This window comes from Rhinolophus sinicus, linkage group LG03 (assembly GCF_036562045.2).
Source record: "Rhinolophus sinicus isolate RSC01 linkage group LG03, ASM3656204v1, whole genome shotgun sequence".
NCBI classification, from domain to species: domain Eukaryota; kingdom Metazoa; phylum Chordata; class Mammalia; order Chiroptera; family Rhinolophidae; genus Rhinolophus; species Rhinolophus sinicus.
The window spans coordinates 118663063-118677506 of NC_133753.1; the positions used below are offsets into that span (position 1 = coordinate 118663063).

Sequence of the window (14444 nt, forward strand, 5' to 3'; positions counted from 1 at the left end):
TTAAGAGTCAGATCAACTACCAATCTCAACCAACGAACACTACCTGGTTTATCTTAATTCTGTGTAAGTATCATTCAAGCTAAATGACTAAATTTTAAGTCACTATTAAATATTATCGGTTACTTTAGGTATTTAGCCTTCTGTTATTTCCACTAACCTAAGTTGAAATAAAAAAATTAAAATTTCAGCCCCAGATAAACAGCTTAAGGATGACAATGCTATTTTTTAAAAGGTTTCACTCATTACCTCAATTGCGTCTCTGAGGCAACCAGCTAAAAGAAAAAATGCCGCAGAATGTTCAAATCTTTGTTTGCCTAATAAAGAAAAAGCATTCTTTAAAGCTGCTTTACGCCATCTCTCATCTTCAAAATTGTGTCCAAAAAACTGTGTCATCTTGGTGTCTTTTTGGGATCTATAAAGAAGAAAAAAAAGTACAAAAATTTTGGAACACAGTTTCTACATCAAAACCAATTTTATGAAGTTAGCCACTTAATAGTTAAGATTCAAAAGAAACATTTGCCAGTTCATAAATCACTATACATTTGCTTCTTTTCTGAGCAAAAAACATTTACGGCAAACATTTACTTTTTCATATATATATCTGAAATTATTGAAAAAAATGTCTTTCAAACTACAAAGAAAAGTGCACTAGCAGCCTTATGAGAAATTATTTTTAAATCCACGCAAAAAACAGAGGGTGCCAAAAAAAATGTATACACATTTTAAGAAAGGAAAAAACTGTATTAAAATTATAATACAATGAATGACGCTAGCATTAAAAATTGATTAAAGCCATCTTTTAAGTGAATGTCATACCACACATTGCTACCGTAATTCAATTCAACTTCGAAAAGTAATACATAGATAAAATCTCTTAAAATGTGTACATTTTTTTGGCACCCCCGGTATATAATTTACATTAACCTTCTGTGCGACTTCACCATTTAAAACTGTTCAATCACTTCTACCCCCACCACCCATCTAAGGGTGATTTTATTGAATCAGTATCCTGATTCAAAACAATCCTAAGAGATCTAGTCTCTTAGAAAACTAGTTAGTACAATGATTTTTCTCCCAAAGGTTCCTGTTTGTATGGATTCATCTGGAACTGAACCCAAAACAAATATTTTAACTATTTATGGTAATCATGTTTACCAAGTCTTGTGCAGAACAAGTGAAAGAGAAAAATTCTAAGTGATTCATGCTCAAGAAGGGGGTCTGAGCTCACAGGAGGACAGCAGTTTGGAGGGAGAGCCTGCTCCACGACCTTTAACAGGGAACAGGGTAGATGCCTGCTCCAGACTCCACCAACTCATCTTATCCCTGCTCCAGATGCAAATATCTGGGTTAGTTCTTTGTTCTGGAGCATCACAAGTTCTTAAAATAAGCAAAAATATATTTTTCTGAACTGATAAACCTGAAAACAAACTAAAGTGACCTCATCAAAAACTTCTGCTCTGAAAAACACCTGGGCTTCTTCCTTATGAAATCTCTCCTTAAATACAAAAATAACTAAGAATCTACATGAGCCACACTAACAAGAACAAATCTGTACTTCATACATTTACTCCTTATTAAAAATTTTTCATTTTAAAGCATAGTTTTCTCACCTACCTATATAATCCCCAAATCACAGCTTTCTTTTTCATTGCAAGGTAAAAAATGGCAGCATCTAAAGGATCATTCTTTCTATAAAAGGCTGCTTTGGCTACCTATAATTAGAAAATATTGGTCAAAATTTCACAGAAATAGTTAAGTAAACAAATAGTCTCCTCATATATAAAACCAGCATACACATTATCTATTTAAATGTTCAATAAATTAAAACATTTGTATATAAATGCATGCATGAATATATAAATTAATTAATTAATTAATTTATTTATTTATTTATTTATTTAATAATTACAAAAGTGATTGATGGTGGTGGCCTCCAAGGATAAAGCAAGGTGGGAACAGGATTATACTTTCTTCAGTACCATTTTATTTTTCTAAACCGGTATATATATTATTTCATAAAAACCAAACATTTACTATACACAAATGTGTCAACTAGCAGTTTAAGAATTAGAATATAAATTTAAAGTACTATATTAACAAATTTTCAAGTATAAAGATGATTTTAAAATCATTTTACTGCTTAAAAAATAAAAGAGTAACAGGAGAGGAAATGTGAAATGTCATTTAAAGAAACATCCGAAATTTATTAATTCATTTTTACACCAACATAAAATACCTACCTTTTCTACGCATTTGCGTAAGATCCGGATATTCCGGACCCACCATCCCACACCCATAGCTCTCAGTTCAGACCAAGTGGGATTGTCTTTCTGCATTGCTGGCAACATGTTCAGCAGTTCTTCTTCTGCAACTGAGTGAAATGCCCAGGCAAAATGACTAGTGGACAGGCCTGAAAAAATGTCCAAAATAATGTTTGTAAGAAATATGATTATATAACGATTATCAGAAATGCGTGTTTCATATTTGCAATAAAAAGGTCTACTCTTTACATGAGACTCAAAAAGTTACAGTTAAGTGTTTAGGGCTGGAGGGAATACGGGTATTTTTTTCTCTTCCCTTCTCCAAACTATTCTATCACTTCAATATTTGCTATAATGCACATTATTTTCTATAATTAAAAATATATTTCTTAAAAGACAAGGACAAAATGCTTATGACAAACATCATTGTGCTGAGTGTTTTTGTTCTCTAGCTATCACCCATGAACTTTTCTTAAAAAATGAGAAATACTATACTGGTATGATTCTTCTTCAAAGCTGATTCTCATCTTCCATTGGTCAACATTTGTATTGTGCATTTAATTCCATGGAATTAAAAAAGCATCAAGTAGACAATATAGCTTGGTGAACAGAACTTAAGACTGTAAAGACTCAGAAATCAGATTGCACACATTAAATTCCAGCTCCATCACTAAATAACTATATAACTTTGGGCAAGTTACTTAGTCTCGATTCCTCAATTTTCTCATTTATAAAATGTGAATAATCATGGCACCTACCTTATTACATTGTTGTGAGGATTAAAAGAAATACTATAGTTAAAACATTTAGAATAATACCTGGCACATAATAACTATCATTACCCCGTATCAGCATATTAGGAAGATATCGATACTTTTATATTTATACAGCACTATTTATATGAGCAATTGTGTAAACCTACTGGCCCAACATGGGGTGTTTTATTTTTCAGCATCTATTTCGTCTCTTCATAGTACATTATGTTTAGTGCTATTGGGTGAAGTAAATGATTAATTATAAGATGTGACTTTGACACATATAGACTGAAAATTTTAAACTAATATCCAGTCCAAAGAACCTGAAATTCTCACTATACCCAAATCTTTGGAAATAAAGAAACAGAAGTTAAAAAAACAAACAAAAACTATGCTGTGAATGAACTGTTATTTATAAATTATTTTAGATTTCCTATTATCTCTCAAACGAGTTCAATAATTTTTCATAAATAATTAATTTGACTTAGAATTTTAAGCTTTACTTTTCCAAAACTAAATGCAAAATGACGGGAAAGAGGAAGCAGAAAGAGAGACAGAGCAAGAAAGGAAGAGAAAGCAAGAGACAGAGACCAATGAGCAGAGGCTAATATTAAGACTCCCAATAACACTGTTTAAAACTATAGACCCAATAATGCTGGAAGCCAGCTCTCTCTTGTACTTGATGGGCCAATAAATATCCTTAAACTTAAATATTTCTGTTACTTTGAGAATCTTGAGTAACAATAAGTAGCAGAATCTGAAATGTTATTAAACTAATATCTAAAATACATGTTAATGTTAACAGTAGTTTTAGGGGTACTCTTTTGTAAGAGTTAAAAATTGAATATACTTTTTTTTTCTACAACAAAATGTTATTCAAATTTTAGAGACAAAGCTGCATTTAGATAAATGTCAAAAAGGAGAAAAAAGAAAATCTAAAGAAGAAATTAAAGAGAATGAAATGATACTAACTGACCTTTAATATATGATGAATTTGAAATATAACACAGAATATCCAATTGCCCAATTGCTAAATATTTCAATTTCTTCATTAACTCTTTCCATCTACCAAAAGAATTCCAATATTTTAAGCAAAGAAATTAAGTGGAAATACACATTTTAAAAATAAACTAAGGAAAACTCAGAATGTGTCAAATTTGTCATCATTATATCTAAGAAAAACAAACTTAAAAGTTCTCAAGGCTTTCTTCTTTTTCTACTAGACTTCCTTTTGATACTTTACTACCAAAATTACCTTGGTGAAGGAGTTGAGCTCGATAAGCTGGAAGGGAAGTGGTAAGAAACGTATGAAGTCGAACAGCCAAAAGAAATTTTAACCCACATTCATCAAGAGTTTCTCCACCTATAAAACAGAAAAAAAAAAGGTACTTATTTTTTATTTGTAAAAAAACATTTCATCAGCAAAACACAAGTAAATGCTAATAATTCTGGCAAGCAGCATATGTCACAGCACTAAATAGAGACAAAACATTCTGAAACTGAAAAAAGTTACCAGTCTAAATATTTCTATTTTTTTCTATACAATTATACATTACAGAAAAAAATGTAGTATAGTTAAATAAATTGAAAAATAAGAGAATGAATTGACTCAGTGTCTGTAGTATTTTTTATAATCGGACCTCCTCTGATCTGAATCTTATTTAAATCAAAATGTGACTGAATTTTTAAAAAGTAGTTCAACTTTCTCTGTTGTATATTTCCCATATCGATTCAAGTCATATATCCTTCCCAGTAATCTGCAGCTAACACTGAAAGAAACAGTTATATGGTGAGAAGGCCTGATTTTTACTTTAAATAATTAAAAATATAAAACACCTATAATACATTTACATTAAAAAACAGTATCTATTAGTAATACTTCTCTAAGTGTCATGATTCATGACCAATATTTTTAATTTATTTTTTTTCTTAAATTAACCCATATTTTCCTTTCAAGCACCGTTGAAGGGGTGTAGCCTACTGATCTATATCTGGTATACAAGGCTGGACTCATTAATTTCAGATCTTATCTGAGATCCGATGAGAATTCTACACTCAAATGTGTTCATAACTCAGGAGATTAAGAAGAAGGAAAAAAGCTCTCTCGGTGAGAAAAAGACCTAATTTTATTATGTGTATTCTGTTATTCTAGGTAGGAGTATACATTAATGCTTTTTTTAAAAAAAAAAGCCTCAATATTTTGAAAACCAAATAGTAAATTATTACAATATGAGAAAAAATAAGGCAGAAGGCATATTTTCAGGTATCTAATGTAATTATTTAGTAAGAATGTTAAGTTTTGCTAAACTCAAAGGATACAATTGGACCTTTAACATTACCAAGTAATGAGGTAAAAATTAAAAATGGCTGGCATAATGAATCTTTATACAATTTGTCAGAGTACTATGATTTATGGGATAAACAGTATATATTCAAGTTAAAACTATTATGAAGTCAGCAATGATGATTAAGAAAACCTTCATGAGCATCATTTTTATAAAAATTGTTTTAGGTCTTCTGTGAAAATAAGTCAAAATATCATCAGTTGTTCCTCCACTCCTGTACCCAATTTAGTTTTACCTTGGCTTCTGTCTCTGCTTTCTCCGATATCAGTGCTGGTCGTTGCGATTGTATCTGCTAAGGCCATCAAAGACATCTGCTCCATCCTGCTGAGTCCTGGTAAACTAGAATGAAGTAAGTGGCCAGAAAGAACCTGAGCATGCTCAGGACCAAAGTAAGTTGGACTGTATTGTGAAAGGTCAATAACCCTGGGCTTTGCATTTTCTTCATCTGCCTCTAACACATGACTATCAGTCATTAAACTTGAACTCTGAAAAAGCTCATCATAACTTTCTTTTGACAACTGGTTTGAGTTATTTAAGGTACTCTGATTACTAGATTTCTCCACAGATGAGTAACAGCTATCATCATCTGCCGCAAGTAAGGCATATAAAGGAAGTGGAGGGACAGAATCTATTTCTGTGTAGTCTGTGTTTTCACTCTTGTTGAACGCCTGGGGGTCTCTGGTGGTGCTTCCACTGGCACTGATCGTGAGAGATCTAAGGCGGCGCTCATGATTGGATTCAGCTTCATTCAGAGCCACAACTTCTCCAGCAATGCACTTGACAAGATGTGACAAGATGGCCTTTGCTCTTCGAACTTTGCCAAGATCCATGAGTTCCAAAAGCTGCAAGGGATGGTACTGAGGTAAAGTTGGGGAAAGAACATGAGCTGCTTCAAAAAGACCTGAATCCTCCATCTGTACAGACGGATCAAATGCAGTTTTTTTCCCGCAGATTTTCTGTGCAAGACTGGTCATGGATCGAGTCAGAGTTCTCTTTGGAGGGTGTAATCCAGAACTTGATGAGTTACTCTGTTTTATTAAACTTACTATAGATGGAGTGCTCCCACTGTATGAATCTGTTACAATAGGTTCTTGTTTAGAAGATGGCTGCCACTGGGAATACACGTGCATTTCACAATCCATTCCTACCACCAGGATGCCATCCCGGACCCATGATAAAGAAACAGGAAAAGGTGGAAAGCCTTCTACAGAAGAAACCAAATCCACACTTCTTAACAGTACAAATTTAGAAAGAGGCACAACTTTAGTACTCTCCCAGAGAGGAAATGCCAGGCTTTCCTTACCAGTCTGTTCTTGTACCTTGCCAGCCAGGGGTCCATACATAAAAAGTTTTGATCCAATTCCTACAGTCAAGATATGAGAACCATCTTCTCTAGACATCCAGTCTAAGTGCACTAAATGCTTTATGTTTGATGTTATACTATCTTTACTGGATAAATGTACCTCTTGTTTACTATAGGTCACTAAATTGCTATCAATACTAATGCCAGAATCCAACACTGTATTTAACTCATCTAAGTGAATTGTTTGTTCAAGAACCCAACCTGAACCTCCTGTAGACTCACATTCAAAAATACTTACATGCATCACAAAGTCCTGAGAAGATCTACTATTAGATGCAGGCTGCTTATACGCTACTGCTAAACGATTTGTGTGTGCACAGCTAACTTCTATAGGCCTACCAGGTACAGTTATACTACTGTTGCTCTGAAGTCCATCCTCAATGAGCAATGGCCATTCTTCCCAAATGTATACAAGATCCATTTTTCCATTCTTTGATGTGGCAGATTCTCCATCTGTTACTCTGCATCTCCAGAACCTTACTTTCTCATCTGAGCATGAAGTTGCCAATAAATAGGGAGCACTGAATATGGGGTATATGGAAGAAGAACTCAGATGACCTAAAATAAAAGTAATCCATTAACAAAATGTCAAATTTAGTTAAATATTTCTATTTTCATGTACTAAAGGTTTTACTTTTTTGTATGAACTACTGTGTTTCCCCCAAAATAAGACCTAGCCGGACAATCAGCTCTAATGCGTCTTTTGGAGCAAAAATTAATATAAGACCCGGTCTTATTTTAATATAAGACCGGGTTTTATATAATATAAGACTGGGTCTATAGTATAATATAATATAATATAATATAATATAATATAATATAATATAATACTGGGTCTTATATTAATTTTTGCTCCAAAAGACACATTAGAGCTGATGGTCTGGCTTGGTCTTATTTTCGGGGAAACATGTTACTCTTAACAACATTAACAGTCTATGTTTAGTTTAAGGATCAATAAGCTTTCAATAACATCAAAAAAGTATATAAAAAGTACAATATTACCAAAACCTAGAGCTGAAAGAAAATTCTGAGATAACTGACTTCAATTCCTGCATTTTATAGATAAATGTGTTAAGTATCTTATTCCTAAATCAAACAGCTAGCCTAAGGCAGATTTAGAAAACCTGAATTCTTGTCCTAGTTCTCAACCCAAATTCTTTTCACAATTCTGCTAGTTTTATATGTTATTGTAAGTCTCATTTTAAAGATATTAATACATTTTTTAAAAATCTGTCAACATTCATGGCTCCTTCTCTTTAATATTTTTCAGTACAATTTTGTGAATGGGCCATGCTTACCTAAGTACTGCTCTGGCTAAAGACAATAGCTCTTAAAAAGTATGTCAATGCAAAAATTATTCTTTTTCGAACTTTAACTTTCCTTTCACCGATGCCTCTTTTATTAAAATTAACAAAGAAGCAGAATACAAATGTTATCAGAACACTGTTAATACACTCACACCTGCAAACTTCACCAATTAGAAAAGAACAACCTGACAACAAGGCAAACTGAGAAACATTCAAAGTAAACAGTTAAAAAAATGGGAGAGAAGTAGAGAAAAAAACAAAATCCACACTTTAACTATGAAAATGAAAGTACCGAGTGATACGAAGATGGATTTTGTCTTGGTTTTCTTGATAACCTGGAACAGTGGTTCTTTATCTTTTCTGTGCATTAGAATCACCTGGAAGGCTTGTTAAAATAGACCCCCGAGTTTGTGATCCAGTAAGTCAAGGATGTAACCCAAGAATTTTGATTTACAACAACTTTCCAGGTAATACTGATGCTGCTGGTCTGGGACCGCATTTTGAGAACCACTGCCCTAAGATAAAGATAATAAATACAGAGGGTAACAAAAAAAATGTATACATATTTTAAGAAAGGAAAACTGTATTAAAATTGTAATACTCAATATATACCGATAACAAAAAGATGAATACAAGTCACATTTGACTTCTGCAATTATAAGAGGTGCTCAAAGTGGTTACCATCCAGACACTTCTGACTACGGCGAACTACTGCTTGAGCAATGTTGACCAAAGTGTCCACTTGTATACATTTTTTTGGCACCCCATATGTCAGGAACCACAACTCAGAATCCTTCGCAACACGTGCTCCAGGCAGCATTACCAATATTATCAAAGTTGGCAAATAAAGGCAACCACTTTACTATCTCTGCCGCAGAAACTCTGACTTTGTCTTCACAAAAGGATAATAAAAATGTTTCAGAAATTAATATTTAAAACTATAACTGGCTGACAAATGTCAGAGTAATCTGAAAACAATGAGAAATGTAAGTTTTCAATATGGTACTTAAAGATATACTTTCCATTTCTGCTTCTGTGTGGATTTAAAAAGAAGTAGTTGCACCTATTTTTAAATACCGTAAGTGAACACTCATGGATTAAAGTTTGATTAGTTTCTTTTCACAAAATTTACAAACCTGCTGATGGCTTAACACTTATTATCTCAACTCCTTCTGGCAAATGCAACTCTTGGCTATAAACCATTTCTGAAGATAGAGTCAACTTGCTGGTACTCTGGAGATTTGCTCTGCAAGCCTGATACTTCTGTGAAAAAGGAGATAGGATCTTCTCTGGAGAAGAAGAGTAATGTTCTTCTGGCTGCCAAATTGCTTCAGATTTTTTTGTATCTACTTTTTCATCTATAAAACATAAGAATAAAAACCAGGGAGAGTGGGACGGTAACCCTATAAACATGACAATTGCTACTTTTCATAATCCAGAATTGCCTTATAAAATATAAAAAGTAAAAATATTAATATGATTCTTTGTAACAGGAAAACCAGAAAATTATTTTGCTTTTTGAATTAACTGAATAAATATTATCATCACTTAATAAAAATAGCTTTAAAAATATGCATTGAACTGTCTAATCATATATAATTTGTTCAGTTCACCCTACTTAATGTTAGAAATAAAAGGGACTCACCCAATGAGACAGGAATGGACTTTAAATGTAAATTCCACATGTGTAACAATGAACGGTTGTCGTGAGTACACTCTATCACAATGAGGTAGAATTTTTCAGAAAATCCATTAGGTGAGCTGCCTGTTGGTATTAATGTTATTTTTTCACTATCAACATGGATAAATGAGACAACTTTTTTCTCTTTTTGACATTAAAGCAAAATAAAATGAAAACTCCTTGGGTATAGTCTGGAAAATTCTTGTAATAAAGATAATCGTTTTTGAGTAAAAGTCAATAACAAATTCCTGAATATTTTAAGAAAAACTAGAAAAAATACTTAGAGAAAAAAAAGTTAAAAATTGAAAAATCATAGAAAAGAAAATGCTAGAAAAGATGAAGATCATAGCAAACTCAATCTTAAATATAGGAGAGTAATTTCTTTAAAAAGTCTTAGAGATTTGGACTCTTAACAACACTAACATTTTAATTAATACTTTAATATAGAAAAGGAAAAACAAAGAACATTTTGTTGATATAAATAACCCTTTTTTCTGTACTTGACATCTTTATTTCTCATTTTTGATACCATCTTTCCATTCTAACATTCAGAGGTTATAAAAGCACGATTAGTGTTTTTGCATAGCTCATGTATTCTCAGGGAAAATCATAGAAGACTAAGTGAAAGCAGTGGTAAGAAATTAGACATTCCACACAGAAGTGCAGAACTCCAAGAAGTACTTCTCAAAGGAGAAGAAAAATGGAAAAAATGTAGAACAAAGAAACAATGTATAAGAGAAGTGAGAAAAATAATCTGGAACAAACACAAAATGTAGTTATTAATATTACTGGAGGCTTGATAACTGACTTTTAAAACAACAGGTACACACTAGATGGTTGTTTTATAAGGATAGTTATTTCTGAGTTTGGCTTGGCTCTGTAATTGAAACTGGTGTCCAAGACATTTTAGCTTTATTTTGCTCTGTTTTCCTTTATCCAAAACAAGCAGTTAATATTGGGTGGAGGAGTTTAATTTTTAAAATTGTTTAGTTATAAAAGCATTCAGACAGTTAGTCTTTAAATTGTAACTTGAAGTTTGAGCTACTGCGTAAAATCATAGGTTTCTAAAAGGTCAGGTGTCCATATTATCCATTGTTAGGGCAGGTCCTACATATGCAGAGCACTGACGCATTAATGACAAAAAAAACCCACATTTTTTTCTATTGTGCTTTAAAAAAAACATAATTGACAAACCCTTCAATTTTTTCATGTTTATTTCCAGGATAAGAATAACAAGATAGTGACATTTACGATACATAATGTCACAAATCTACATAGGAACATTTTAACTTCAAATAAATGATATGAAATAGTATATCAATTTATTGTTAACTGCCTAACATACAGAATATTTCTCATTACATAAAAAATTCTTACCTTCATCTGTTAATATTCTGTCTTTTCCCAGACTTTTCTTCTCAAGGTTATTCAAAATGAAGTCTTCTTGAAAAACATGAAGCAGCTGGGTTTTTCTGCCTTGCTGAATGTAAATAAATAGTAACATAAGTTGACGTGTATGTTTTTTACCTAATGCTAAGCGGCCAGAAAAGTAATACTTACAAGTTTGGTAATGGGATCTAATGCAATAATGCATCCTGGCCTGGCTGTTGACTGTTGACTTACGATGTTAAACACTTCACCAACATATTTCTGTTAAAAAAAAAAAAAATGGTTATCTCTTTTATTAAACAAATTAAAAAATAATTAGTAACAAATAACATGACATTTCAGGCATAACAGATTAATAATAAAGATGTTCAAGAGGGGCTAAATAAGTTTACAAGTCTCTTTTATTATGAACATTCTAGGACTTGACCTTATTAGGGAATTACAAGGGAATGAATAAGAATTACAGGTCATATAGATGCCTGACAACTAAAGTGTATATCTGAAGCTGAAGCTGAATAATAATGAATGTCAACTATAATTTGACATTCGCAGGATGTGGAGTACAGCATAGGGAATAGAGTCAGTGGAATTGTCAGAGTGGTAGTAGACTGGGGGAGGGGAGATTATCACTTTGTCAGGGATATAAATGTCTATTACATTGTTTTATACACCTGAAACTAATAAAAAAAATTAAAAAATAAGTATATTAAATACATATACTTATGAAACAACATTTCTTGAATAAAATTATAAAATTAAAAATAAAAAGAATTATAGGTCAGTGGATACGGAGAAAAACTAAAGGAATGATTGCAAATGGGAAAAACTATTTCACATCCAGAAATGTGAAAGACTGACTTTAAGCTCAAAGAAATGTTCTAAGATTCAATGATTTTCTTTTTTTAAGCATTAATTTTGAGGTGAGAAGGATAGAGCTAAAGACACATGCTGACATACTGTATATGTATGCTGATTTCTTGAGCCACTTATATTCTGACTGCTTTAGTCAAGGTCACATTGTTAAATTCAATCTTCATCATACTTGATTATCAGCAGCATTTCATTCTGGTGTTCACTGCCTCCTCCTTGAAATAATTTTCTTCACTTGGATTCCATTACGCACTACACTCATCCCACTTTTAAAAACAGAATGCACCAGGGTTCTATCACTTCTACTTTCCAACTATATTCTCTCCCTCAGTGACCTCACTCATCTAGCTCCACAACTTTAAAATTTATATTCTGACAACTACTTGTTTTATATCTTCAGACCAGCCTCCCTCTAAAATCCAGACACTAGCCTACTGTGTCTTTTAGATGTCAAACAGGCATCTCAAAATTAACATATTCAAAGCCAGGCTCTTAAATCCCCCTGGCTTCTCAAAGTCTGCTACTTAAATATTCATCTCTTCTAGAGGCAATTCTACTCTTCATAATGCTCAGACACAAACCTTGGGAGTCATTCTCTTTTTTGCACACAAACCCCATGGCCAGTTCAATCCAGACTATTCGATGCTGAAAACTCACCCACATTTGACCAGTTCTTATCATCTTTATCACTACCACTGGCTACCATTCTAAGCTCCTTTGATGCTCTCCCAGACTACTGTAATTATCTTCCTGAATTTGTCTGATTCCACTTCTGCTTCCCATGTCTAATCTACATAGCAACCAGAGTGATCCTTTTAAAATGTAAGTGGGTTCCTATCACTCTGTCATTTTCTTCAATGGTTTTTATGCTATTCAGAGTAAAAGCCAGTTACCACAATGGTCTAGGAACCTCAGTATGGCTGAAAGTTATCTCAGGGGATATTTTAAAACACCACAGACAAAAAGGTAGAAATACTGGCTTGCTGGAGGTGCCGAAACAATGAGGAGGGTGGACTGTTATTAGTTGGGCATAAGACGCAGTGCCGCTTGTCCTAAAACAAAAACTTTGCAATGATGTTGAAAGGACTCGTGCCTGTATTGCAACCAAGCTGAGAGCGTTTTTCTTTCTTGGTTAAAATTAAAATTCTACTCCTGTTATTCCAGCTCAACTTTGCCTAGTAAAAAACTACAGATTAATCAATAACTTCCACATTATATTGTCATTAGTCTGCATTTATCTCTGAGCAAAAAGTATTACAGAAACAAGTATTGTAGGACAGGAGACTACTTCTGGAATGAATGAAAGAAATGGTTTCTTTTTTAAAGGAACTTAGAATTACTGTAATGGTACAATGTAATTATGAAAAAAATAACTAAAACATAGACACGTATTTATTACAAATTATATGTCACATTTCTAGAACATGCCCAGTAAGTATAAATTAAGTATCTAAAAAACTCCTACATATACATATTTAGTTTTAAGAGCTATTTACTTACAGAAATTTCAGGATTCGAAAGCTCATAGAGAAGTTTCTTGGCATCAATAACCGCTTCATATAATCTCAGATACTGTCCGTCACTTGCTACAAAGCATGCACTAGGAGAGTTGCAGTATGCACCTACAAAGTATTTACAAACATATAAAATTTAATCTTTATGCAATAATGTCACAAAATATGAGTTTATTAAATAAAAATCAGACTACTTACCTAGACAGTAACTGGGTATAAGAGTGGGCAGCCATGCCACATTGGAAAATGCGGAAACATGAAGTGAATTAATCCGGGCAAGCTCAGAAACACCTCCAGAAAAAGACAACGGTCCAACGGGATCAACCCTCCAAAGAATAAGCTCACTATAAACTGTGTTGGGATCCTGAAATGCCACATCAACGGTGCTTTTATTCTGTTGTGCCAAAGAACAGTCTTCAATATTTAAAGCATCATTAGCTTGTTTTTGGTTATCAACATCTGGTGTCCTTAATGCATTATGGTGTGATGTTGTCAACAATAATGGCAACACTGAGTGGCAAGCTAAATCATTAAGATGAAAGCGATGACCACAGTACCTGGACTTGTGGGAAATACTGAGAACTGTAGAAAAAGCAGATTCCTCGGCAAAACTGACTAGCCACTGATTCAGAGAGCCATCAGCATGCTTTGAAATCATCATAACGTTTGGGGTAAAAATACTTAATTTTAAACTATTAGTTGATTTACTGTGAACAGAAGAAATAAGCATTGATGTGGAACGTGTGAGGCTAGAAGGTTTTTGTTTCCCTTGCTGAATAGCCAAGTCAACATTCTTGGTACAGGCATACATCACTATGCTTTTACAAAGAGAGTTCGCATCACCTGTGGGGAAAGCTACAGGAATTCTGGAAACAAAGGACACCTAGAATTAAGAAAGTGAGCATTAGAATACATGAAATCATATAAAGAGATGTTACAAAACATTACCCACATTTAAC

General features: G+C 33.1%; 1 protein-coding gene across 5 annotated transcripts in view; it reads right to left on the reverse strand.

Moving 5' to 3' along the window:
- DMXL1 (Dmx like 1) overlaps positions 1 to 14444 on the reverse strand; it is a 111613-nt gene that overhangs the window by 61873 nt on the left and 35296 nt on the right. For all 5 annotated transcript variants that reach the window (XM_074328572.1, XM_074328571.1, XM_074328574.1 and 2 more), the window contains exons 12-22: positions 13684 to 14368; positions 13472 to 13593; positions 11273 to 11362; positions 11090 to 11192; positions 9677 to 9796; positions 9168 to 9389; positions 5597 to 7282; positions 4272 to 4379; positions 2237 to 2410; positions 1615 to 1708; positions 247 to 412 (exon numbers count right to left, since the gene is read on the reverse strand). In XM_074328572.1, coding sequence (XP_074184673.1) covers positions 247 to 412; positions 1615 to 1708; positions 2237 to 2410; positions 4272 to 4379; positions 5597 to 7282; positions 9168 to 9389; positions 9677 to 9796; positions 11090 to 11192; positions 11273 to 11362; positions 13472 to 13593; positions 13684 to 14368 — 3570 coding nt within the window. The remainder of the gene's footprint in view (positions 1 to 246; positions 413 to 1614; positions 1709 to 2236; positions 2411 to 4271; positions 4380 to 5596; positions 7283 to 9167; positions 9390 to 9676; positions 9797 to 11089; positions 11193 to 11272; positions 11363 to 13471; positions 13594 to 13683; positions 14369 to 14444) is intronic.